Genomic DNA, 26,621 nt, shown 5'->3' on the forward strand with positions numbered 1-26,621 from the left:
CAGGACGGGTGGCCTGGCATGGGATGTCATGGCCCAAGCAGGGTGAGGAGGGCATCCATGTGTGTAGGCAGCCCAGTGTAAGGTGTCCGCAAAGGCCAAGTGGAATGAAAAACACAAAAAGCAAGGCCTGGTGGAGGGTTTTGAGCCCAGATGAGAGGGGGCACAGAAAGCAAGGAAGTGCTCAAAGGATGATGGGACATGTCAAAAGGACACAAAATCTAGCTTAAAGGAGTCACAACTGAGATAATTTGAGCATCAAAGTAAGTGAAGTAAATAAAGTTAGTAACAGATTAAAACCCACTGAATAAAATAAGAAACTTTGCGACCATTATGATATAATAAATAAATGAATAAAATGAAAGTTTGATGAGAAATGGAATATTTATAAGTCAATGAATAACCTCTCCACCAAAAAATATTAATTAAAAAGGGGAAAATGGTAACTTTACTGTGGAAAAGCCTGGAAGATGTCACCTTAATTATATGATCAAAGTTAACATCATCAGTAGTGGGACAAATCAAAATTGCAAGCCACCTAATAAGATGCTGTGGTAGCCAGCTTCTCATCTCCTAGCATTCATGCCCTGGGGTAGTCTTCATCCATGCTGAGTTTGGCCAACTTGTGTAATGGATAGCATATTATAGAAGTGATGGTATGTGACTTCTGATGCTTAGTCCCCAAAAATATTGCTTACTTTGGGAGAAGCCAGCTGCCATGTTGTAAAGACACTCAAGCAGCCCTAGAGAGAGGGCCACATAGTGAGGAGATGTTGTTTTTGCCAACAGCCAGCACTAACTTGCCAGCCTTGTGAGTGAGCCATCTTGCAAGCAAATTCTCCAGCCCCAGTCAAGCCTTCAGATGACTGCAGCCATTGCCAACATCTTGCTTGAAATCTCATGAGAGAATCACCCAGCTAAGCTACTTCTTTACCCGATGCACAGAAACTGTGCAAGAGAATGTTTATTGTTTTCAACTATTAAGTTTTGGAGTAATTTGATATGCAGCTATGGGCAACTAATATAGATGCAGTGAAAAGAACACAGCGTCACTTCTGTGATATTTCTGGCAGAGATGCACAACCTGAATCTAGTCCTAATAAGCAGAAAACAAACACTAATTGAGAGGCATTCTGCAAAATAACTGGCCTGCAATCTTCAATAGAGTCAAGGGCATAAAATTTAAAGACAGAAACTGTCCTGGAGTGAAGGAGACTAAGTAGAGACTTGACAACTTTACATGCAATTGTCCATTCTGAACTTGATTCTTGTGCCATAAGGGATACTATTGGTACAGCTGGCAAAGTTTGGAGACTGAGGATTAGATGATAGTAATGTGTCAATGTGAATATTTTTATTACCCACAGGATTCAGACAAAACTAAAGGCTTTTGTTCTGAAAGCTCACATAGCAAGCCAAAGCGAAAGTTCAAACAAATATCATGTGGTTATATAGTAGATATACTTTAGGAATTACACACTAAAGAATTCAGGGGTGATGAGACATCAGGTCAGCAATTGGTTACTCTCAAATGGTTAAAGAAAAAAAAGTTTTTTGTACTGTACTTGCAGCATTTCTACAAGTTTGAGATTGTTTAAACATTTTTTAAAATTATGTAAAAAGAAAACAATGTGTCATGGAATATGACCTCGCCTATAAAAATAGATCCACCTGTCCTTTTTTTTTTGGCGGTACGCGGGCCTCTCACTGTTGTGGCCTCTCCCGTTGCGGAGCACAGGCTCTGGACGTGCAGGCTCAGTGGCCATGGCTCACGGGCCCAGTCGCTCCGCAGCATGTGGGATCTTCCCTGACCGGGGCACGAACCTGTGTCCCCTGCATCGGCAGGTGGACTCTCAACCACTGTGCCACCAGGGAAGCCCCACCTGTCCTTTTTTAAGGGATGTATGGTACCACACCCCAAATTTTACCAATCTCTTATTGATGGCATTTAAATTGATTCCAGTTCCTTGCTATTATAAACATCCAGTTATCTGTTATTATAAACAATGTTAGTAAATATCCTCATAAACATGTTTGTGCCCTTGTTCTATTTTTGCCCAAGAATAAATTCCTAGAGTTGAATTTCTAAGTGAATGGATATGCATCCTTTAATCAGTTTAATCATAAGTCATTGTAGGAAGCCACATAAAATCTCCTTGAAAGAAAATGAAATCAATAATTTGGTCATTATTTTCATTTGTTTTCTCCCCCACTAGAAAGTAATCTCTATGAGTGGAAACTTTATCTGCCTCGATTATCACCATTCCCAACATTAAGATAGTCCTAGGCATTCAGTAAATATTTGTTGCAGCAACAGTAATAGCAAACATTTATTATGTGTCTGGTGTTGTTCTAAGGGTATGAATTCATTTATTCCTTCTAACAAGCCTATGAGATAGGTGGTAGGATTATTTCCATTTTGCAGATGAGGAAGTTGAGGCAAAGAGAGGCTAAATACTTGCCCAGTTTCACAGGGCTAGTCAGCGGTGGAGCCAGGAGTCCAGGAAGTTTTTCTTCAGTTTACAAGCTTCAGCCTCAATGTTATAATGGTTCTTTCTTGTTGATAAATGAATCAGTAAGTGAATGGCCAATATATTTATTTGATTCTTTGATCAATTAAAAGTTTAAACTATCTTTTTGGGTTTTTTTCTTTTTTCAAATAAAAATGGAAAAGAATGGACTGCTCACTTTGTAAAAGCCAAATGAGTTTTATGGTCCTCTGTACTAGGCTCCTGGAATTAATATTTGTACAGGTATAAACTATACATCATTCTTACTAAGAATTTATTTATAATGTGTAAACAGAATATTTGCTTTGTATTACAAATAAAATAGTAAATCTGGGTCTGCAGCTTGAGTCTAGGAGGCAGAACCTTTATTACTCGTTTTTCAAACATCCTCTGCTCCCCATTTGGGCTCCTGTGCCCTGCACTTGGAATACACACTTTCCGTCTCTCACAGCGGAAACCCAACCACACTCAGGCTGTTGCTCAAAACCACCTCTTCCAGTGAAGACTGCTTTACCTTTCTCTTTTTTCTTACCCTCCTCTTGAAGACTGAAATGATCTTTCCTTCCTCAAAATTCCCTGAGTCCCTTTTATAGTACTCTCACAGGAATAGTACATTCTAAACTTACCTTATATTACTTGTGAGAAGATGAGGATCTCCCTTAATAGACTACATTCTCTTTTACTTTTATTCATTTTATAAAATTCCAAAATATAATATTTTGTACAAAATATGAAATTAAGTATGTTTTTTGAATTATCTCAAGGAAATCTATGTTGAATTTTTTTATCCTAAACAAGAATACTAAGATTTGAATATTATATATACACACACATACATACACACACACATATATTCCACAATTATCAGTCATTGTAAAATAACAAATGAAATGATTAGACATGATTTTTTTCGTATGATGATTTGTATTTTGTCTTTAGTTTACAAGGCATCAAGAACCAAAAAGCATAATTAGCTTTCATTTCTGTAAGACCTTTTGTTCTGTTCATGGCTGCAAGTAGCAACTTTGCTTTTACCCACAAGTTCAGTTCCCTTTTCTTTTAGTGGGCGGTTCAGGGACATCAAAGGTAATAAAATCAATCAGAGGGATAAGTGGAATTTTTTTCAAGTACTTAAGGATGTGTTCCTTTTAGAGAATTTTAATACTAAATTTGTTTTCAAGTGTTTGTGTAATAGCAAATCTCCCTGCCAACTAGAAGAAAGACTGTCCTTGAATCCTGTTCTGCATGAAATAATAAAATATAATCCCTTCTTCACATATATTTAAAGAAAAAGAAGAACTTCAGGGAATGTTAAGCCTTGTCATTTTACAGGATTATATTTTGTTGTAAACAAAAGCAATAGCATAGCCTTCAGGCCAGTTGTTTCTCTTCCCCCATAAGTTCTTTCCTTTACCCACAGGATTCAGACAAAACTAAAGGCTTTTGTTCTGAAAGCTCACATAGCAAGCCAAAGAGAAAGTTCAAACAAATATCATCAGTCTTTTAAAAATGTCATTGCTTGTGTAAATTAACTGTGGTTCTTGGTTGCTGGTGAGCCTCAAGCACCCTTGGATAGGTTGGATATTCAATCATGTTTTATTTATATTTGGTGTAAGGTATGTTTCTTCTAGAAAGCAATGACCATGAACTCCTCTGACTTAAAGTTTAGGTCATGCTTTTTTGTTTGTTTTAGCTTAGTGTTTGTTTGATTTTTTGTTTTGTTTTGTTTAGATTAGCTTCAGTATCTTGTGATTTCCAGAGGATGATTTAGAGGCTAACTTATTATTGTAGAGCACTTCTAATGATCTTACTGATTTTTGCTTCTAACTGTTATTCATCTAGCCAATGGATTTATTTGTGATTCACCAAATCATCTTTATAATTACTGATTAAAATAGAACTTTAATACATCTTTTCCTTTGAAGGTATTTTTATATTGTGAATGATACATTTTAAAATAATACCTTGCTAAAATGTACATACTTGATACATAGTCTGAAATATATTCAGAACAAGAGTAAAGTCTAAACACAAATATTTTAAAATTTAGCCTAGTTGAGTCCTCTTGACAAAATGTTGAGATGTTGCATTAGTTCCTTATGGCCTGTCATTTATATTAATGTAAAGGTTTTGATCATATCCTTTGTATATGAAATTCATGTGGGAGCCAGCTGAGATTCTCCTTACTGCTTCTAATTGTATTGCATTGTAAGTCTCCAAACCTTATTCAGGAAAGAATATCTTTTGGGAGGCATGCCTTATAAGTAAGGAATTATTACTTTGTATATTAGATGCAGGATTTTTTAGTAGGTGCTTACATTTCATATATTGTGTTAGCTATAGATTTTTGATTTGTTTTAAAGTAATTCTGAGAACTTCAGCAATTACTTCTGTGGTGATCATTCTTGGCAGAGGGTATCTTTCTTCTTGGATCTATAGCTCTGTGATGCATATATGTAAACATGCCTTTGTTCTCAAAGTCTTTTTCTTTCTGATTACTGTTGTATCCAAGTGGTTTGTCTGTGCCTTAGTTTCTTTTTTTCCTTTTCTTGTGCCTTAGCCTATCATTTTTGTGAGTATCTTTGTTTACATTCAGCAGAGGTATTAAGTGCATTTTTGATAATAGAAGGGAGTGACATAGGAAGTAAGGAGAAGAAATCCGGAGCCTGGGGTGGTTGTGAGGTAAAAGGGGGAAAGAAGTAGAAGAGAAAAGGAGAGAGTGGGTGTGAGGGAGGAGGAAAGAGGAAAAGGCAGAACAGGGGCTATGGGGGTTTTTGAAATCTTGGGGGCTGGTCTTGGGGGAGGGAGATCAACAGACCAGCATTTTCACCAGGCTTGGGCTCAAGCTTGTGAAACTACTAATGTATTGAAGAACCTCAGCTGGGATTTGCTGAGCACAAATGCTGTAACGTGTTAGTCATCCATTATCTGCTTCTATTTTTGCAGGTTCTGAATGATGACTGACGCGGGTTTGTGTGATATCCCTCACAGTCCCTGTCATCCCCGAGTGATAAGGAACACTCACGTCTAGCCCCAGCACCAGGGCAGAAAGCAGCTCTGAAGGGAGGAGAGCTTCCGCTTGCGGACCTGAGAAAAGTACCGCCTTCCCACGGGGTTCTGCCTGCGGCTCTTGATCCAGACACCTCGCAGCTCTCGCAGGCAGATGGTGTGTGGCCGTCGCCGGACGCCCGCCGCTCCCCGGCCATGAAGTAGCGGCTGCTGGCGGCGCCGCTGCCCGACCGCCGGCCCCAGCCCAGCGCTGCGCTGCCGGGTCCTCCCGGCGGGGTCGGAGCGGCGTGGCCATGGCTGGCTTTCGTAGCCTGCTAGTTCTCCTCCTTGTTTTTCAAAGCAGCTGTTTGGGTTTCAGAAGCCCACTTTCTGTCTTTAAGAGGTGGGTGTTTGTTTTTGTTTTTAAAGAGGCGAAATGTTGTTTGGATGGTTTCTGTGCATGCTCCTGAAAAATGTAATCACTTATGAACTGGAGTGTTGGAGAAATATACATGGTTGATTAACTTTGCTGAAATCACTTGGAATTTTAGCACAATAACTTCTTGTAAAAGTCCCCCTTGCCGAAAAAGCCCACGGTTTTGTAGCCAAGCTGCACTGGCTTTCAAAACTCCACTTAGAAGTTGTGATTTCCAATACTAATCACTCCCTCTTGGGGACATATTTCAGAAACTACAATATAGTCGTTTAGACTTGAATGCCTTCTTGTTTATAACAGCCCGAAGAATAAAATATAAAGGTAGGTAACTGGTGGGGAGAAGCAGATCATGGACTGTAATAGCTCACCAGAAAACATTGAGCTGTATACACACTCCTCATAATTACTGTGTTAAATATTTATGCACCTGTACATTTGTAATTCACATCACAGTCTTCCCCCCACCCCCATAAAACTCCACCTCCTAGCAATATTACTGTTGGTTTTTTGTTGCTGACTAGTAATACTGGACATTCATAAAATAGTCACTTACTGGCTTGTAGTTAATATTTCTGCCATTAGAGGATTGACAGGCCTGTGATAATTATAATTTATTTATACTGTACTTTCATTAACTAGAAACAAATGTATATTTGACAAATTTTTATTGAATTAAGTTTTAAATGTAGGCTGCTAGGTTGCTTTGATTATATTTTGCTCTCAAGTTGGGTATATATTGCTCTTGAACTATACAATGCAGTTCTGAGAATAGTATAGAATGTTATGTGGTTATTACATCTTTTCATTGGGTCTAAATCAACAATCTTTAAAGTCATAAAATTCCTTTTTTTTTCCCTTTCTCACGTCCAGATGAGCATAAGATACCATTATGTTCAAGGATATTGAAATTGTCTTCTTTTTTCAGGTTTAAAGAAACTACCAGATCATTTTCTAATGAATGTCTTGGTACCACCAGACCAGTAATTCCTGTTGATTCATCAGATTTTGCATTGGATATTCGCATGCCTGGGGTTACTCCCAAACAGGTGAGAGGAATTCTTATTTCATTATTCACATGTTCTGTATACATTCTATAATTAAAGCAAAGAAACTGCATTTACAGCAGTAGTAACGTGTTTGAAAAGTAGGCATTTGCTTTCAAGACTCCTCAAATAGGGCTAGAATAATTGAATATTATAAAGAGAAGTAAATTTTTTAAGGTAAATCTTTCAGTTAAATTTCTTTCTAAAAAGTTTACCCGTATTATTTGTGTTTTGAAATGTAACCTTGAAAATTTGTTTTGAAATTCTCAGTGGAGTAATAGCCTTTGAAATGCAGCATGTAAGTGTATATTAAAATATGAAAAATTATTCTAATAAAGGGAAATGATATTGAGCAGCTGCATCTAAGAGATTAGGTTGTTTAAATACCCTTCTATCCCAGCCACAAGTTGAGAAATAAAAGCATGTGTTTACTGCCAAGAATTCGAAAAATAAAACATTCCACACTTATAAAAGTTAAAAAAAAAAACTGTTCATGCAGGTGGTTGATTGTGAGTTTTCTTTAGAGTGATTTGCTTGTCATGAGAGATATATTTTGAATTAGTAGCAGAATTCATACCACCGTGACTTACACAGCATTTTGAGTAGAACTGGGTTGTTGCTAGGGCTTTCCCTATTTTAGGTATACAGGAGAAGCTCAAACCCACTGCTGTCATGTGAGCAAGGTGTTTCATTAAGCATAAAAAGGCCAGAATTAATTATGCTTTTCAGCCAGGCAGTGCAGGGATTTATGTGCGTCATTAAAAGATAGTCTTCCTCTTTTGAAGGGCTGCAGAGACAGGGGAAGACCTGGGTGTTGTAGAGCTGCAGTGGCTGATGACTCATTGTTGCAGATAACATTCTATTTTTCTTTAATTTCTTCTATTTTAAAGTACTGAGAAAATAAAGGTATTCTAGTATTGGGGAGAATACTTTTGAAATTGACATTTGGAAGCTCTAAGAAAATACACGTGGTCTTTTTGAAGGACTAAGGATTGACATGCATTTATTTGAATACAATACCTGTGTATGGTCTAAGTATCTATAAATAACTACTGTTGTCAAATTGGCCCTCACCTCCTCACCCCTGCCCATCCACAAATGACCAGGCAAATTACTTTTCTGTGTGTTTAGTTATTAGTGTCCTGGCCTTTAATTTTATAAGGTCTTTATTTAGTACTTAGTAAAAAGAGATATAATGAGATTGGGAATAGGAGAGAACAGTGATAGTTGCTCACTTATGAAATGTGATTCTTCTTTCTCTTCTCACTTTTAAAAGTGATTTTTCCATATATTTGTTTAAAGTGGCATTATATTACTTTTTAAAAATATTCATGGGACTTCCCTGGTGGTGCAGCGGGCCTGGGCTTGATCTCTGGTCAGGGAACTAGATCCCACATGCATGCCGCAACTAAGAGTTTGCATGCCACAACTAGGGAGCCCGCCTGTTGCAACTAAGACCTGGCACAACCAAATAAATAAATATTTTAAAAAAAATTCACTAATTAGTCTTTAAGCACTTTTCTCCTACAAGAATATCATTTTCTCAAATAATCTTTTGCTGTAGTTTGTTATTATTGTGTTTCTTCTTCTCATTATTTTACAGTAAAAACATTTAAATTATTTAATAATAATAGGTAACTGTGTTGGGGTGAACATTCTCAGAAAGAGTCCTAAAGGAATTGATTATAAAAGAATAAAAAGGAACTCTATTTTCGTAAAGTAAAATGTGTTAACTCACTTTTTTGTAATCTTATAATTAGAAAAATAACTCTGTGGAAAAAAGAACGTATATTAACAAGTAAATTACAGCTTGTTATTTTGCACTAGCTGCATTCAGCTTTGCCTCGTGCAGTGGACATTTGCTGGTTGCCTTCCCAGAATACAGTTCCTCGTTGCTGCTCCTCTGAAACCATGTGGTTCCTGGAGCTGTCTACCCAGGATCCAGAGGTGGAGTACATAGAGTAGGATCAGCAAATCACTGCATTCCACTTCTCCTTCCACAATGACTGGTTGAGAAGAAGGTGTGTGACCTAGACCAGTCCGATCAAATCTTTTGCTGGGAACGCATGTTTTTGTTGCATGTGAGCAAAGAGCATGTAGTCCTAGGGTCTGCTGAGTTCGTGAGAGGAGCCATGTCTAGAACAAAACTAATACCGTAGACGGCAATGCAAAGACTGAAAGAACAGAGGTTCTTGCTGACATTGCTACTTAGGCAATTTTCCTTTATGTTAGCCTTTCTTGTTTCAACCAGACTAAGTTGGGTTTTCTCTGACTTGTAACTGAAGCTGCCTAACTGGGTAAGAGATTCCCTTGTTCTGTCTGGTCAGCTCAGAACTGGTTGTTGAATGTTTCTTCCACTTTCCCTACCACTTTCTATTGACCACATGCCACGAGTATTTACTGACTTGATCAGGCTGACATATAGGTCATATACCTAATAAACCTTCATGAGAAGTGGTAATTATACTCCTGTTGAGTGTACCCAGGAAGAGATGGATACAGAAACCCCAGAAACCCTTTCCTCCTAAACTCTGTTCTTAGTGAGGAAGATCCAGAACTGTGATAGTGTGAATACTTTTGGTGGAGAAAGTATTCTTTTCTTAAAATGCAGATGAAACTAAGTTTAATACAGATCCTTAAGAGAAAAGGAGCTAAGAAGGCAAGGAAAGAAAGAAAGAACAACTATTAGAGGACAAAAATAAACGATGGAAGGGAATAAGAACAGTTGGCCAAAAAACATGGAGAAACTGATAAAGAACAACAACAAAAAAAAAAAAAAAGGAAAAAGAAATCAAGAATAACTATAATATGAAGACCAGAACATTTAAAAAATCATATAAGAAAATATCATATAAGGAAAGCATAGAAACAAGGAAGGGCCTTGAGAAGTTAAAATGTATTTTTTTTGATGGCAGAAGATCAAGAAGAACAACAAAGGTTAAGGAAAGAAGGAACTGAGGACCCAGAACTTGAGTTGTTAATTGAGGCAGACCAAGTTGGTTAAAGAGATATATTCACTCAACAGATTTTTTTTTTCATAAAGTAAATCTTAAGTTTTGGCAATAACGAATGATGCATCAATGAATCTGATTTAAGTGTTTTCCTCGGGGAACTTGAGTTTGTTAGGTAGGCTTGGATAGCGAAACAAGCAGATGTAGAGTAGAGGTGGAAAGAACCTTAGCTATAATTCAGATAGTACAACTAACTAATTTTGTTGATGGAATACAGATCTAGATTGGTGTCTTACCAAAGAATATCCAATCATGTCAGACCTCTGAGATGCAGTCCATTCAGCCATACCCTAGACTTCAAAGCAGCCTTTTAAAAAATTGCTCCCATTAAACCAGCTTTGGAGAGTCTAGGGAAAGTAGTTTATTATCTATTGCAATGTCAATTTTATATTCAAAGTGAGCTCACTCTTTGTCTTCTGACTTGAAATTTCAAAAAATAATTTCCATCCTCTTTAATAAATTTCTTGTTAATCAGTGTTTTTCAGGCTTTGGGAAGATTAGGGAGAAGAGTAAGCAGCTTTTAAGTAGCCTAGAATAGAGGTAAAGTAAGTAGAATCTGGTGTCTGATGGCACTGGCTTCAAATCCAGAGCCTTGAAGTGGTGATATTTTGAGACTCTTTCTTTTAACACTTTTTCTTCCTCATTTGATTTTCTTTCTAACCAAGGGCCCCTGTGAGTTTTTGCTGTCACCAGCTGTCATCTCAACAAACAAAATAATTTGATAAGCTGCCAGCTCATGGTCATTGTAAGGTGCTATCATCAATTTGATGTGTTAACTATCCCATGGGGGTTTGATTATAAAATAAAATAAATAAGACATAATTACAGTGAGTTGACATAAAGTGTATTGTCTCAATATCAGCCAAATCTAGTGGGCTAGAATGTAGGTTTTGGAACCAGGCTGACAGCATTTTTGTCCCAGCTCTTGTAGTGTCAGCTCAGGAATTTTCTTAACTAGCTGGTCCTGCTCCTTTATCTGTAGACAGAATAATAATAGTACGTACCGGGCTTACCTGGTGGCGCAGTGGTTGAGAGTCCGCCTGCCGATGCAGGGGACGCGGGTTCGTGCCCCGGTCCGGGAGGATCCCGCGTGCCGCGGAGCGGCTGGGCCCGTGAGCCATGGCCGCTGAGCCTATGCGTCCGGAGCCTGTGCTCCGCAACGGGAGAGGCCACAGCGGTGAGAGGCCCGTGTACCGCAAAAAAATAAAAAATAAAAAATAATAGTACGTACCCAGGGTTCTTCTGAGGACTGAGCAAGGTAATACCAGTGGCATTGTTCAGTTGCCCTGTATGTGCTAAGTTCTTACAAAATATGAATTCATTGTTATTTTGTGTGTTGAGGGAAATGTGAAAGAGCCTTAAGATGAGAAGGAAATTGCCAGCCCTTTACTTCCAGTAATTACTTCATGGAGAAGGTAAGACATCATAATAAGGAGAGGAAAGGTGGCCAATGAAGAAAAATAGGAAGTATGAACTGGGGTCAAAGAAACCTGGGGAAAGTAAGCAAGGAAGTAAATCTTTCAGTGTGCTTATTCTTAAGTAATTTCCATTAAAAATAGCCCTTATGATCAGAGAATGAACACTGAGAATGGATGTATGTTCTTCTCAAAGTTCTTATATATCTTTTATGCCTAGAAAAGAAGTTATCAAAAGGAATTTCATAAGTATGAAACCTTAATTTTTTTCTATATTTATTTGAAATCAGCCTAGATTTCCTCACTTTGCTGAGAACTTTGTACATTGACCTTATTAAAAAAATTACTCTTATCTAGTTCAAGCCCTTTCAAATCCTGTGTTTACATAGCATTTTATTTAATTGTTATTTGTGCCACATAGGTCCTCTGCAGTCTTGGTTTAAGGATTCACAAATGTAAACTAATTTGTAAAAAATATAATTTTACAAAAATTAAATATTTTCTCTTGAACCTAATAACTTGAAACCATGTAATAATTGAATTTCTTTCCATTAGGATGTGTTAGGCTGCCATTTTCTTCCCTTAATTTGGGAGTGATTTGAGAACTATGAAGGAATACACTGTTTCCTTTCTGAATCTCTTGCAAATTATGGTCTCATTCTTTATCTTTTGAAGAGTCACAGATCATGCTTTAAAATCAGAAAGTGGTCTTCCTCTGTGTTCCTAAGCACAAATATCTATCACCAGGAATGAAAGAAAATAGAACAATTCTGAGTTTAAAGATCAGACAACCCAGAGCAACAAGTTGAAAAACTTGAAATTAGAGCCTTAAGTTATCACTTATTTTAAAATAATGGTGAAAGAATGTAGTTGTTGAAATAAAACCAGAATGAACAAAATACTCCCTACAAAATTTTCTCAAGAGCTTCCCTCGATGTTTCCCTTTGCTTTTTTCTCCCCAATGAAGAACCATTAGAAAATGTTTACTAATATATTTTAACTTTTTCATTTTCTAACAGAAGAAGGGAGAAAGTTCACTTACCTCCACAAGGCATGTACAACCACATAATGAGAACCCAGCTTTCACAGTCTTTTCTTACTGCACTAGTTTAAGAAATCAGTTTTAAAACATCAAGCTATTATCATAAGATCACTTATAAACACCATTTCCTCAGGATATATGCTTATCAAAGAGGTAATACACAAGGTAAATGCAGAATTGTGGTGGTGCTTTCATTTTATGTTTAGAATGCTGATTAAACCTTTTCATGTAAAGTCACTTAGTTATACAGAAGTTTGCCTTATGGCTGATTTGGGGGATATTGTAACATGTTAAATATATATATATATATATATATATATATATATATATATATTTTATTTTTTTAAGAATCAATTCTATTTATTTTTGGTTGCGTTGGGTCTTCGTTGCTGCACATGGGCTTTCTGTAGTTGTGGCAAGCGGGGGCTACTCTTTGCTGTGGTGTTGGGCTTCTCACTGCGGTGGCCTCTTCTGTTGTGGAGCACGGGCTCCAGGCACGCAGGCCTCAGCAGTTGCGGCACGCAGGCTCAGCAGTTGTGGCTCGCGGGCTCTATAGAGCACAAGCTCAGTAGTTGTGGCGCACGGGCTTAGTTGCTCTGCAGCATGTGGGATCTTCCCGGACCAAGGATCGAACCCTTGTCCCCTGCACTGGCAGGCAGACTCCCAACCACTGTGCCACCAGGGAAGTCCCAAATCTATATATTTTTAATTCAATCATTATGGGGAAAAAAAAAAGTGTCCCTAGTTAGTGTTTAAAATTCAGGACAAAATTAGAAAGGATCCCAGAAAAGTGAGGCTTTACTGGAATAATTTTCAGTTCTTCGGGGTTTGTAATTTACTTGTCTCAGCTCTAGTTATTAGTATGTAATAATATTTGCATTTTTTAAAAATAAAAACTCTTTTTTCTTTTGGACACAAAAATTAAAGGAAGGGAGACACCCCACACTTCCATTTCTCCTCACAGGCCAGCTTGACTTTCCGCTTAAGCCTCATTGCACAAAAGGAGAAAATTAACTTCAGCCTTCTGGGCATCAGCCGTAGGTTATCTGTTATACTCATTGTAGAGAATGGATCCGAGCTCTTCCTAAAGCAGCTGGGTGATTGCTGGGAAATGCCAGGGGCTATCCGCACCTGACCCCAGAGCTTGAACTTGCAACCCCCATGGATTCCCTGACCACCTCTCTGTGATTAGCAATCAGTTCCTTCTTACCTTCTCTAGTCCTCTGGCCTGTCTGCCCCTACACCTCTTCTGATTCAATCTGTACACTTGAACAAACATGGCTAATGGGATTTGACTGTGAGAAGCTGTCTGGAAAATATTAAGAACTGTGAGGCCAAGAGTGTGAAAGACAGAAGTGGTGGCTCCAGTAGCAAGTCCTGCACCAGTGCGTTTCTGCTGCAGGAAAAAATAGACTATGAGTGAAAACTGGTTCCATTAAGTCATTGTCTTAAAATGAACATGGCTTATGGCTTTTAGTGTTTCTTTTTCCTCTGTTCTTATTTTTTTCTCCCTTTATGAAAGAATAGAAAGAGGATGGTGATCTTGTTATTGAAGAAGGGAAATCAAGAAATATCCAAATTCTGGACTAGTATTTGCTTTTTATTTAGGAAGACTTAGGCAAAGTGTATAAAATTCCAAGATTTGGAAAAAGAGCAACAAAGGAGATTAAAATGCTATACCCTTTCCCCTCCCCAAACTGAGGACGTAATATTATCTGTTTTACCAATGGAGAAGCTAATAGCAAAGAGAATTTTGTGATTATTAGAAAGGACGGTTACCAGGCCCTTTTTTGTTTACTTAGCTGCGTCACATTAAATTGTTTTTTCCACTTTCTCTTTTGAATGTTCAGGATTGGTATCATTTAGGATGCTACATGTCAAATTCTTAAGTTGTATTTATTTGTATAATTCACCCCTTGTTTTAACAGCAAGGCTCAACTAGACAAATAAATAGAATACAAAAATGTTAAATGGATCTTGTAAATGGCAAATTAAAGTTTCATGTAGCTCATTGCTAATTGTTAAGTTTAAATTATGATGCTTCACCTTTATTTTTACTAAAACCTATTTAATGTCCACTTAGGGAACATATGGTTGAACTATTAACAATGTTTGCCACTGTGAGAATAATCTAAACATGTCATATATCTGAGTTCAGAGCTGCAAATATACATTGACCATTTTTTCCTTTCTTTATTAAAAATGAGAAATAAAAAGGAGACTTTTATTTTCAATTAATGTTTGATATTTTTGAATTAACATGATACCTAAAGAGGATATTAGAAAAAGTAACTACAGTGTAAGAGACCCCCTTATGATCACCTGTTTTCTCAATAAGATTTAGAGTCCTTTTTGTTTTCTTTTTTTCTGGTAAATTTTTTAAAGGAGAAAACATTTATTCAGTGCTCATTATGTCACGCTACTGTACTAGGCACTTTACAAGCCCTGGCTCATTAATTCTCATAAAAACTTTGTGTTCAAGGTACTATCATTCCAATTTTTTTGTATGAGAAATTGAAACTAAGGGAGATTAAATAAGCTATAAATCCATAGCCAAATAGCCAGTAAATTGAAGAACAAGGATTTAAATACAGATTTATTTGAATCTGAGATGCATGCTTATTTCATAATTCTGTGCTGCCAATCTATTAATGGCCTATGTGTTTCCCAGAAAATGTTACTATTATAGACATTTTTTTTATTACACATATATTGTAAAATAAAAGCTTCCTTTAGTTAAAAAGACAAAATATAAATTACTGGCTCCATCCTAAATTGTTCAATAACTTTTTTTTTTTTTTTTTTGCGGTACGCTGGCCTCTCACTGTTGTGGCCTCTCCCGTTGCGGAGCACAGGCTCTGGACGCGCAGGCTCAGTGGCCATGGCTCACGGGCCCAGTCGCTCCGTGGCATGTGGGATCCTCCCGGACCGGGGCACAAACCCGTGTCCCCTGCATCGGCAGGCGGACTCCTAACCACTGCACCACCAGGGAAGCCCCCAAGAGTTCTCATTTGAAATGTTGTATTTCATACTTCTCCATCTCGGTAAATGACAATTTCTGTGTTATAGTTTCTCTAGGCCAAATAGACTGGCGTCTTTCTTGGCTCTTCTTTCTCACACCCCATAAACGATATGCCAGAAAATCTTATTGGTTCTACCTTCCAAATATATCCAGAATCCAGCCCTTTGTCACCACACCCATCTTTCCCACTCTGGCCCATGCACCATCATCTTTTCTGGATTATTACAATAGCTCTCCCAACTGATCCGCCTTGCACTCTTATATCCCTAGAGTCTGTGCTCTATACTGCAGCCACAGGGATCCTGTTAAAACAGAAATCAGATCACATCACCCTTCTACGAATACCCTTTAAGAACTTTTCATACCCCTCACGTTTAAAACCAAAGACTTTATAGCGACCTCCAAAGTTCTTCATTTTTCCTGCAATCTTTTTCTACTCCTTTGTCTCTCATCCCTTATTCCTGTTATAAGTCATTATGGGGAAAAGACAAATCAGAACTCTAGTTCTGCAACTTGCTGGCTGCAAGATCTTAGGCAAGATATTTAACCCTTAATGAGCTGCAGTTTCCTCATCTGTAAAATGGGGATAATAATAGTTCTTACCTGATAGGATTGTAGTTAAGGGAGTTAATATGTGTAAAGCCCAATATCACTCAGGAAATAATTAGTTATTATTATTTTTGCCCTAAAGTACATTACAATGGATGAGTTAAGGCATGTTATCAAGTAGCTAATGCAAGGCACCAAGGTATTATAAATACCTTAGAATAGTTGAAATAAAGAATTAGAAAGGATCAAGTTGAGCATGAAGAGGGTGATTGCAACAATACTTTGGTCAGGACCACAATCATAATTTTCTAAAGCACATTATACAAGCAGATTAGACTCTGCATTTCTCTCTTTCTTCATTAGGAAAATCTTTGTGGAGGCAGTAGGATTTGAAGAATGTAGTTCACGGATAGAGAGAGAGATTTGGAAACAAACATTTCGAATCCCTATAAAGGGACTTCCCTGGTGGTCCAATGGTTAAGACTTTGCCTTCCAAAGCAGGGAGTGTGGGTTTGATCCGTGGTCGGGAGCTGAGATCCCACATGCCTCGCAGCCAAAAAAACAACATAAAATAGAAGCAATATAGAATCCCTCTAAAGGGCACCATTCTAGAAATAGTGCTGTAAACAGATGACATAATCAGAACCTCAACTTTTATCATTTTGTCTTTAAAAGAATCTAGTAGGCACAGTTTACTAAGAGAACAGTTATATACCTTTAGGCACCAAAACCATCACTGTGAAACATGTAAAACAAAAATTTAGGGTGAAGTTGGTTATAATACAATTATAGAGGGATATTTGGTATATCAAATAGACTCCAAAAAGGAAATGTGTAAAGAACTTGAATATTTCAGTCAACAGAATAATTTAATATTTTTAACATACAGTAAATGTAATTTAATATATATGTAGACATAAAATTTTACATTTTAGAAAGAGAATATACATTTTTGAATGTATATAAAATATTTTTAAAAAATCACTTAGCTAGACATTAAGAAACTTCAGTTTACTACAATAATTAGAGTTTTATAGCTCTTACCCTCTGATGATAATCCAATAAAACTAGAAATAGACTATTAAGAGATGCCATGGAAAACTTTCTACTTAGAAATTAAGGACCATTCTTCTATACAACCCATGAAACAAGGAGAAAAATAAAAACTGAAATTATAAATTATCTAGAGAGTAACGGCAAGGCAAATACTTTATAACAAAACCCATGAGACCCAGCTAAAGCAGTACTCAGAGAAAAACTGATATCCTTAAATTCTTTTATAATGAAAAAGTAGAATGAAAGTAAAATTATATAGATAATTCAACTTAAAAATGAGGAAGATAGGGCTTCCCTGGTGGCGCAGCGGTTGAGAGTCTGCCTGCCGATGCAGGGGACACAGGTTCGTGCCCCGGTCCAGGAAGATACCACATGCTGCAGAACGGCTGGGCCCGTGAGCCATGGCCGCTGAGCCTGCGCGTCCGGAGCCTGTGCTCCGCAACGGGAGAGGCCACAACAGTGAGAGGCCCGCGTACCGCAAAAAAAAAAAAAAAAAAAAAAAAAATGAGGAAGATAGCAATCAAATCAGTGAAAAGGAAGAATTAATAAAGATAAAAGCTGAAATTTATAAAATAGGTCAAATAATATAAACGAAATAAGAAATCATTTCTTTGAATATCCATTAAAATGGATAAGCTCATGGCAAGCCTAACTAAAGATTAAAAAGTGAAAAAATTATGCATTATCATTAGAAAGTGTAAAGAAAACATTTTAGATACTATTATGTGCACCTCTGTTGGTAAATTTTTTTTAACAATAAATTTATTTATTTATTCATTTTTGGCTGCATTGGGTCTTTGTTGCTGTGTGCGGGCTTTCTCTAGTTGCAGTGAGCAGGGGCTACTCTTCGTTGCGGGGCACGGGCATCTCATTGCGGTGGCTTCTCTTGTTGTGCAGCCCGGGCTCTAGGTGTGCAGGCTTCAGTAGTTGTGGCTCATGGGCTTAGTTGCTATGCGGCATGTGGGGTCTTCCCGGACCAGTGATCGAACCTGTGTCCCCTGCATCGGCAGGTGGATTCTTAACCACTGCACCACCAGGGAAGTCCCATCTGTTGGTAACTTTAATAATCTTGAGGAAATGGTGATTTTCTAGAAAATAATTAGCTACCCAAATTGACCTAAAAAGGTCTTTAAAAAACTGAACAGGTCACTAACTATAGAAGAAACTAGAAAGGTAAAAGGATTACATACACACACACACACACACACACACACACACACACACACATTGTTTAAGAGTAGACTGAGAATGAGTAAAAAAACATATATGACAGAAAAAAGGCTAATATGCCAAATATAAAAAGAGGTCGCACAGACTACTGAGAAGACAAGCAACCTAAAAGAAAAGCAAATGAAGGGGGCTTCCCTGGTGGCACAGTGGTTGAGAGTCCGCCTGCCGCTGCAGGGGACGCGAGTTTGTGCCCCGGTCCGGGAGGATCCCGCATGCCATGGAGCGGCTGGGCCCGTGAGCCATGGCCGCTGAGCCTGCGCGTCCGGAGCGTGTGCTCTGTGACGGGAGAGGCCACATCAGTGAGAGGCCTGCGTAACACACACACACACAAAAATGCAAATGAAGGATATTAATGTTAAATTAACAGAATGGAAAAAAGTTCAACCCTGTTAATAATCATAAAAATTAAAGCTAAAGAAAAAAGATATATTTTTTTAACCCATTACCACGGCAAAAAATATTAAAAAGAGCTATAATAGAGCTTTTAAGGATGAAAAGACATGGGCAGGCTCATACATTGTTGTTGGAGGATACATTGTCACAAGCTTTTTAATAAAGTTATCTGGAATTATCTTTTAAAGTAAAAATATTCATTTCTTTAAAATTATGGGAGATCATTCTATAAAATATTATGCAATGAGTGAAAAACTAAGATAGGTCTGTGTACCTTGCCTTAGAAGTATTGTTGTGTATTAAGTGAGAGAAGCAAACTGCAGTCATGTGCAGAGTGTGACCCCATCTTAATAAAAATAAATAATAACAAAATTTCTATATATGTGTGTCTGTTTGGATATACATTTTTGTACAAGCATGGAGGAAGTTGGAAAGAGGCACTTTAAGCTGTAAATGCTGGTTCCCTTGGAGAGGCAGCAATGAAGGAGGATGACAACAGACTTTTAGTATATATCCAAGCTGTTTTATCATTAAAAAAAAATCATCTATTATTTTATAATTGTTAAAAATTAACAAAGGAAGAAACAATATTACTAACAAAAAGAATACCAACAAAAAGGATCTTCTACTTTCCTAATATAAACCCTTAATGTTCTAGAAATCTCTAGAGGGGTTTTCCACACAATGCCTCTAATTGATAAACTTTTAATTCCTATTCCTCTGCTTTGCAACAGTGCTATTAGGAGAGCCTGGTTAATGAAAGAATTTAGGAAATTTTGTACACATTTAGAAACATATAAAGCCAGATTTATAGGGGGGTCATTCTTCTATTATAGTCGGTCTGAAGGTATTTGTGGAAGGCAACCATGCATATCCTTCCACACTGGCAACAAAAGTGATTCTCTTTGCACTTATTAGCCACCAGAAAAATCCTCTTTGTTTCACTTATTTCTGGATTTATGTAGTCTGAATTAATATTTCAATAACCCTATTTAAGAGGAGCATTTGGAGCCACTCCACATGAATGTTGCATTCTTTAAGCAAAAGTGCAGAACACACTCTTTCCAGGTACCGATTGCCTTTCACAGATAATGTAATCTACTCAATCTTGTATAAAGGGACAAATCTGATGTACACACTAAAGGCATGGCTCTGTCTTAGCATGCAAAAGTCACCCCATCCAACAAACCTTAGAGCATTTTTGAAGAGGAAAGTATATAAATACAGGGAGTACATTGCCGCTATACACCGTGTCATCCTCCCACCTCAGCTAATCCAGTATTAAATGAAAACATTTACCATGGCAACATCGATTTATAAAGGGCAAATGATGTTTCTGTGAGATTAGAATATTTCCTTTCATAGATCTCAGAGGTGCGCACAGTTAACACTTTAACACCCTTATTTAGTAATTTTATATAAGACTGAAAAAGCTAACGCTCTGTAATAGATTATTTTTAAATGTTTTAATTTGGAAATAGAATCCAAAACAGAACAACAAACTCTTAACAGAAGCGACATCAAATTAAATACAGGCAGAAAAATACCACTAAAATATTTCAGTCTTCACTATTTGTGGAAATAAAAAATTTTCATTTTGTGGTAAGCTGTACTGAACTATGGTTAAATCATTTGCTTCCAGCTGAGTGATCATTTTGCTGTGAAGATGCAGATTCTCTGTTTACTATTTCTACAATTGATGGTTTTAGTTATAATATTTAGCTTTCCTATTTTGGACATGTTAAAATGTTAACTTCATCTCCTTAATGTATTTTTCATAAACGCTAAGGTAGTATTCACAGATATTTTACTGTTGTGGTTTCATCTACTTGCCTCAGACTTTGTATTTATTTATTTATTTATTTATGGCTGCCTTGGGTCTATGTTGCTGCGCGGGGGCTTTCTCTAGTTGCGGAGAGCGGGGGCTACTCTTCTTGGCGGTGCACGGGCAGCTCATTGCGGTGGCTTCTCTTGTTGCGGCGCACAGGCTCTAGGCGCGCGGGCTTCAGTAGTTGTGGCACGTGGGCTCAGTAGTTCTGGCTTGTGGGCTCTAGAGCACAGGCTCAATAGTTGTGGTGCACAGGCTTAGTTGCTCCATGGCATGTGGGATATTTCCGGACCGGGGATCGAACCCGTGTCCCCTGCATTGGCAGGCGGATTCTTAACCACTGTGCCACCAGGGAAGACCCTTGCCTCAGACTTTGAAGGTAGACACAGTAGATGTAAGAAAGAAGATAGATTGGTAGTCTGGGCAAATGCAGGTATTAAAGAGGTGACTGTAGTGAGGTCAAACAAGTTTAGAAGTTAACAAATAGTCTCTGTATGGTTTTTCTGCGGTCCTAACTGCTCCATAATACAAAATGGAGAAAACTGTGCTCAAGGGTGAGGAAATTAAGTTCCTGCCCTGAATAGCTCAGTTGAGAGTAAAAAATTTATCTTGCTCAACGTGAATTCTTTGACTCTGCCAGAGGTATATACTGTTCAATCTTCTGCCTAGAGTTTATTTAATTAGCACAGTAAGCTTGGGTCTCGAAGCCCACAGCTCTTAGGCATAAGGAGACGTTAGTCCTTCAATCAATTGTGGCAGGAGTCAGTTGAAATAAATAAGGTATTTCATACAGTTACTGCCCACAATATTCCCTTTTCACTTCGGTTTGTGATGACCTGAAAACCTTCTACAATAGCCAAAGAGATTTGAAGTGCCACTGAAGCAAATAAAAGCCAAATCTAGCATTCTTTTAATGCTTCCAAGTCTGCTGCTATTGGAAGACTCCAAGTTTATTGTAAGACTGTATGTCATTTATTTCCCCACATTCCTTCTTTCCACAACATGTATTCCCCAAGATAAAAAAATGTCAGTTGTCCAAAAAAAGGCTGACAGATATATGAGTCCAAGATCGTTTCCTTGCATTTTTAAAATAAAACCTCTAAAACCTATTTATGGTGGCTAAGAACTTTACAGAGAATAGAGATTTGCAAACCTGTGAATCACTATGTTATGAAGGAGGACATTAAATTAAGAGTGATCTTAAAAAAGAAAAAGAATGATCTCGAATCTTTATTGTAGTCAGTTCAGAAACTCATTGACTGAGAATGAATTTTTACTTCTAAGTATATTCAGACCTACTAGTGAAATCCAAAAATATTATTGCATATATATTAGTATTAGTACAGCTATACAGGGATATATAAAAATTTTATAGTAATTTTGCTCAAATATTGAAATATAAACAAGATTGAAATGATTTTTCCAACTCTTCATTTTCTAAATATCAGTCTGCCAGACCATTTTATAAAATGGTTTTAAACATAATAAAATGTTTTATAAAATAATCTTATGTCACCATTGTAACACCAGTGTACACCAATCACCATAACATACCTAACCTATTGTGTAATGCAGTGAATAAGATAGCCTTGTTAGCCAGCCATTATTTACAGTATTACTTTTGTGGGCCTGGGGCGAAGCCTGAATTCCATCTGAGTATTAATCATTACAGGAACAAATCTCCATTTCATGCCTCTTCATTTAAACATCATCTCCACTTCTGTCATTCTTGAGATATACTGTCAAGTTCCTTAAGAGGAAAGACTGGTCTGTTTTGTTCATTATTCTGTTCCCTGGGCCTGAAAACAGTGCTGTGTCCAATAAAGATTAATTGAATAAATTCTTTTTAGAAGGAACGGGTATTATCTTCATATCAAGAATACTTCTGGGACTTCCCTGGTGGTGCAGTGGTTAAGACCCACTCCTCCCAATGCAGGGAGCCTGGGTTTGATCCCTGGTCAGGAACTAGATCCCACATGCCTGATGCAACTAAGAGTTTGCATGCCACAACTAAGGAGCCCACCTGCTGCAACTAAGATGCGGAGCAACTGAATAAATAAATATTTTTTTAAAAAATGAATGTTTCCTGCCCCTCGTCAATAGTCCCAAGCGTGCGTGTGCCCTCACACACACAATGCACACATATACACCAGTGACTGTAGTATTTTTGTGTCTCCACATTGATCACAACTTAGGAGTCCCCTGCTGCCGTGCTCTTCATACAGAATAAATATTCTGAAGTTCAATGTTTTTATTTTAACTGCTACCTAACTTTTTCCTCTTGCACGATATTTTCATTTCTATTGGCATATTTAAGATATAATTTACTTAAAAATAAAAATTCACGAATTTTTAGTATACAATTTGATGAATGCTGGCAAATAATATGCAGTTGTGTAACTGCCACCAAGACATGATAAAGAACGTTCCCTCGTGCCCCTTCGTTCTCCCTACTCCCATGCTTTTCCCCATCCCTGTCCCTTATCCCCTGGCAACTGCTGGTCTTTCCGTCACTAGTTTAGCCTTTTATAGATTTACGTATAGATGTAATCACAACAGTATACAGTCTTTGGTGTCTGGCTTCTTTCACTTAACATGATGCTTTTGAAATTCATCCATGACATTGTGTTTATCAGTAGTTTGTTCATTTTTATTGCAAGTCTTAGCTGTGGGAGAGTCTGGACTCTAACTCAGGCAAGACTGGCTCCAGACCCTGTGCTTTGAAACCGTTATGTGATGCTGTTTTTCATTCCATATAATTTTCTTAATCATCTCTGATAATGCTGTTCTCCAGCTCAGAAATCTTCAGCAACTCCTTATTCTGACCAAATACATTTCCTGGTCCATATTCTGGTTTCTAAATTCTCTGCCCTATGGTCCCCATCTATGCCACTTTACTTTTTATTCCCTGCATTGCTTTTTTCTGAATTCCCCATTTTCTACCACACTTAGCCTGTTTATTATTCCTACAGGTAGATACCTTTGAACCCCCTGATGTTATTCTTTCTGCTTTTTATAATTTCTTTACCCTGCATCTTCACCTATTGAAATCATACCCCATTAAGTTACAGAATCTGTGTTCCTTTCCCCATGAACCTAACTGATTTCCTCAGAGCGATCTGATCTAGTGCCATAATAATTTACACCACTCTTATAAACCTATTGTATTGTCACTTACAGTGATTCATTCTCATGTTTTAAATCTCTCCTGTTAAAACGTCTCTGAAACCAGTGACTGCATCTTATTCATCTTTGTGCATATTTTTGTCAGTTTATGCTCATGCTGAGCAAACAAACATCATAATCTATATTTAAAAGAAGCCAGCTCATACCTGTCCTTCAGACAAGATATTGTTTTCACAATATTTTATCTCATGTCTTGCACATGGAAGGTACCCAGTGAATATTTGTTGATTAATAGATCTTCCTGGAGTCTATGCCTAGCTACTTCTTCTGCTCTTGGGGACAAGTTGGGTGATGACCCATATGATATAATAAAGGTTGTCTGTCTAGTTAAGGCTATATTCCCAATTCCTTACCTAATAAATATTTGTTAAGAATTGGTTGTGTTCTTTGGTCAAGGCACAGAGCACACTGGCAAATATGGATTGATTAAATAGCTCATCTCCTTGCTTAAAATGGTTGGAACCGCATTAGATTGTTTTACCTCCTTAATGGTCTGTATTCTAGGTATCTACAATCCTTTTTATTTCTTCCTTTGAGATGTCTTCCAGATTTGTGCCTTTTCCGCTCTGTCCCAGTGACTGGTTTTCTTCATTCCCTGTGCGGCCTCTTCTTCCTGTCCAGAGTCTTTGCCCTTGCCTGTCCTTGCTGTGCTTGCTCTTCCCTCCCTGTGTGCCCTGGGTAATGCCTTCCCAGCTTTCAGATGTCAACCTAAGCATCATTCTCTCAGAGAACCTATCCCTGACCATCTCTCATTCTCCCATCTTTCCTACTCCACTCCCCACTCCCACCTTTCAGAGAGCTGTCATAGCTCTCATAGCACCTCATGCCTCTTTTCCAGAATATCTTTCACAACTGCAATTTTACATTTGCTTACGTCATTACTCCATTCATACCTTTATTTCCTCATCAGACTGCAGACTGTGTGAGAGCAGGAAACACACCTGTCTTTGCTCACCATTGTGTCCTCCCTGTCTAGTCCAGGGTCAGCTAATAGTAGACTCAGTATACATTTGTGGGATAGATAGACTATGGGACATATGGCTGGGTAAATGTGTGGATTTCCACTGCTACTCTCCTGTTATAGACTTAACCCAATTTGATAGCAGCATCTTCTGGTTTGGTTCCACACTCCACTGCCTTCCCCCTCCCATTGTATCCTCATTGCTCATCCTCAGTTCCAGCAAAGTGTTCTTCCTAAAAGACTGCACTCATAGTTTCATGCACCACATCTCAGTCACTCACAGTGACCAACATCACATATAAACAGATCAAATCTAAATACCCCTCATTACCCAAGCTCTTTTATTATCTGGCTTAATTCAAATTTATCCAACTTCCTTTCTTAGAACTCCCTAAAATGTTACCTTTGTGCCTGTTTGTCCATTCAACTCCTTATCTCTCCTTCTACCACACTTACTCCCATTTCTGGGTTTTGTTCAGACTAATTTTTCAGCTCAGGTCTTCTTATTACCTTTGTTTGTCTGAAGTCTTCCCCTTTGTAGAGACTCAGCTTCTCTGTTCAGGGCCTCTCAGATGCTAAGAGAAGCCTTGGTCACTTCCTTTTGTTTTTGAGCTTACACTTGATCATTTTTTTAAAATATTAAGAAGTGCCAAAGCAGGAATATAAAAGCAGGTATGGATACTACATGCTGGCTGTCCTCCGTTGGCCTCTCCCGATGTACTTTCCACTCCAGCCTACTCCAGGCTCCAGGAGACTGACCTTTATGGGTGCCCTTGCTCTCTAGCTTCTAGTTGACTTTAGTCAGTGGGAGGAACTGACAGAAGGCTGGAAAGCAGCAGAATGAGATCAGGTTATTTATTTCCTTGGTTTCTTCTCTGTTGAGCAGCAAGTTGACAGTGATTTGGGTTCTCTCCCTATGTCATAGCTCCTGTCATCTATGGCTGTAACAATCTCTGGGTTTGATAACTCTTTCTCTTCTTGACTCATATCTTTGAGTGGTAACAGCTTGCTACTTTATAAATCCCTAGGGTGTTTCAACATCCCTTACATGCTTCTCTTAACCTAGCCAACAGCTATGTCCTTGGTTCTTTGGTTCAATGCTCCTCAATTGCCACCTTTGTTTGTACCTTCTGTTTCCTAAGGGAATCTTGACATTTTAAATATTAAACACAGCAAATTAATGCTTACGTTTTAGAAATGATGCAGTGCCATATATATTGTCATTCACAATAAAAGTACAGGATTTGTAAAATATTTTAAATCTGTGCATTACAAGTGGTGAAATCTGGATACAAGTTAAAAGGTGTAAGATGTGTCGTCTTTTTTCAGTCCTGTCTGTATTTCTCACTTTCTGCTTAAACTTGTTAGGAGAAAAGACGCTCTGAATATTAGGCCCAGCCAAGTGGCCCTCTTCCCCTGAATCCTGACTGGAACCAGGTCCTATCTGGAACCAGGTCATCCGTTTGGATCTCTCCCTTCTCTGAACTCCTATCACTCTCCCAGCCCTTAACGCAAAGCTTAACTCTTCACTGTTTCCTAGTGGTAGGCTTTGTTTCCGTTATTAGATTCTAAAGTTTCTGAAGGAAGAGGACTTTTCCTATCTAATCTTATGTCCCAGGAGCAAAATATATATAGAATCAATGTATATTTGTTGTTCAGTTTGTTGGCTGTTACATTAATTGGTTGGTAGGTTGGTATCAAAGATTCTTGGGAACAAACTGTATTTTTTTAGTTTTAAACATTTTAATGGAAGACTTCTAACATACACAAAATTGAAGAGCTTGTATAATGAGCCCCCATGTACCCATCAATGATTATCAACATTCATGTTTTATCTATATTCCTCTACTTGATTCCTCCCCAACACACACACACTGAATTATTTTGAGGTGTCTACCAGACATCATTTCATAGTACTTTGTTATATATTTTCAAAAGGTAAGTACTTTATTTT

At 37.8% G+C, this 26,621-nt stretch overlaps 1 protein-coding gene across 15 annotated transcripts in view; it reads left to right on the plus strand.

The window, feature by feature from the left end:
- Positions 1–26,621, plus strand: part of PAM (peptidylglycine alpha-amidating monooxygenase) — a 280,621-nt gene that overhangs the window by 124,795 nt on the left and 129,205 nt on the right. For all 15 annotated transcript variants that reach the window (XM_089908396.1, XM_089908402.1, XM_022592065.3 and 12 more), the window contains 2 exons: positions 5,454–5,898; positions 6,857–6,977. In XM_089908396.1, the coding sequence (XP_089764522.1) occupies positions 5,810–5,898; positions 6,857–6,977 (210 nt within the window). In that variant the 5' untranslated portion in view covers positions 5,454–5,809. The remainder of the gene's footprint in view (positions 1–5,453; positions 5,899–6,856; positions 6,978–26,621) is intronic.

The sequence above is a fragment of the Delphinapterus leucas genome, chromosome 3 (assembly GCF_059928025.1).
Source record: "Delphinapterus leucas isolate spDelLeu-1000000601 "Yukka" chromosome 3, BTC_Dleu_Yukka2, whole genome shotgun sequence".
Lineage (NCBI taxonomy): Eukaryota > Metazoa > Chordata > Mammalia > Artiodactyla > Monodontidae > Delphinapterus > Delphinapterus leucas.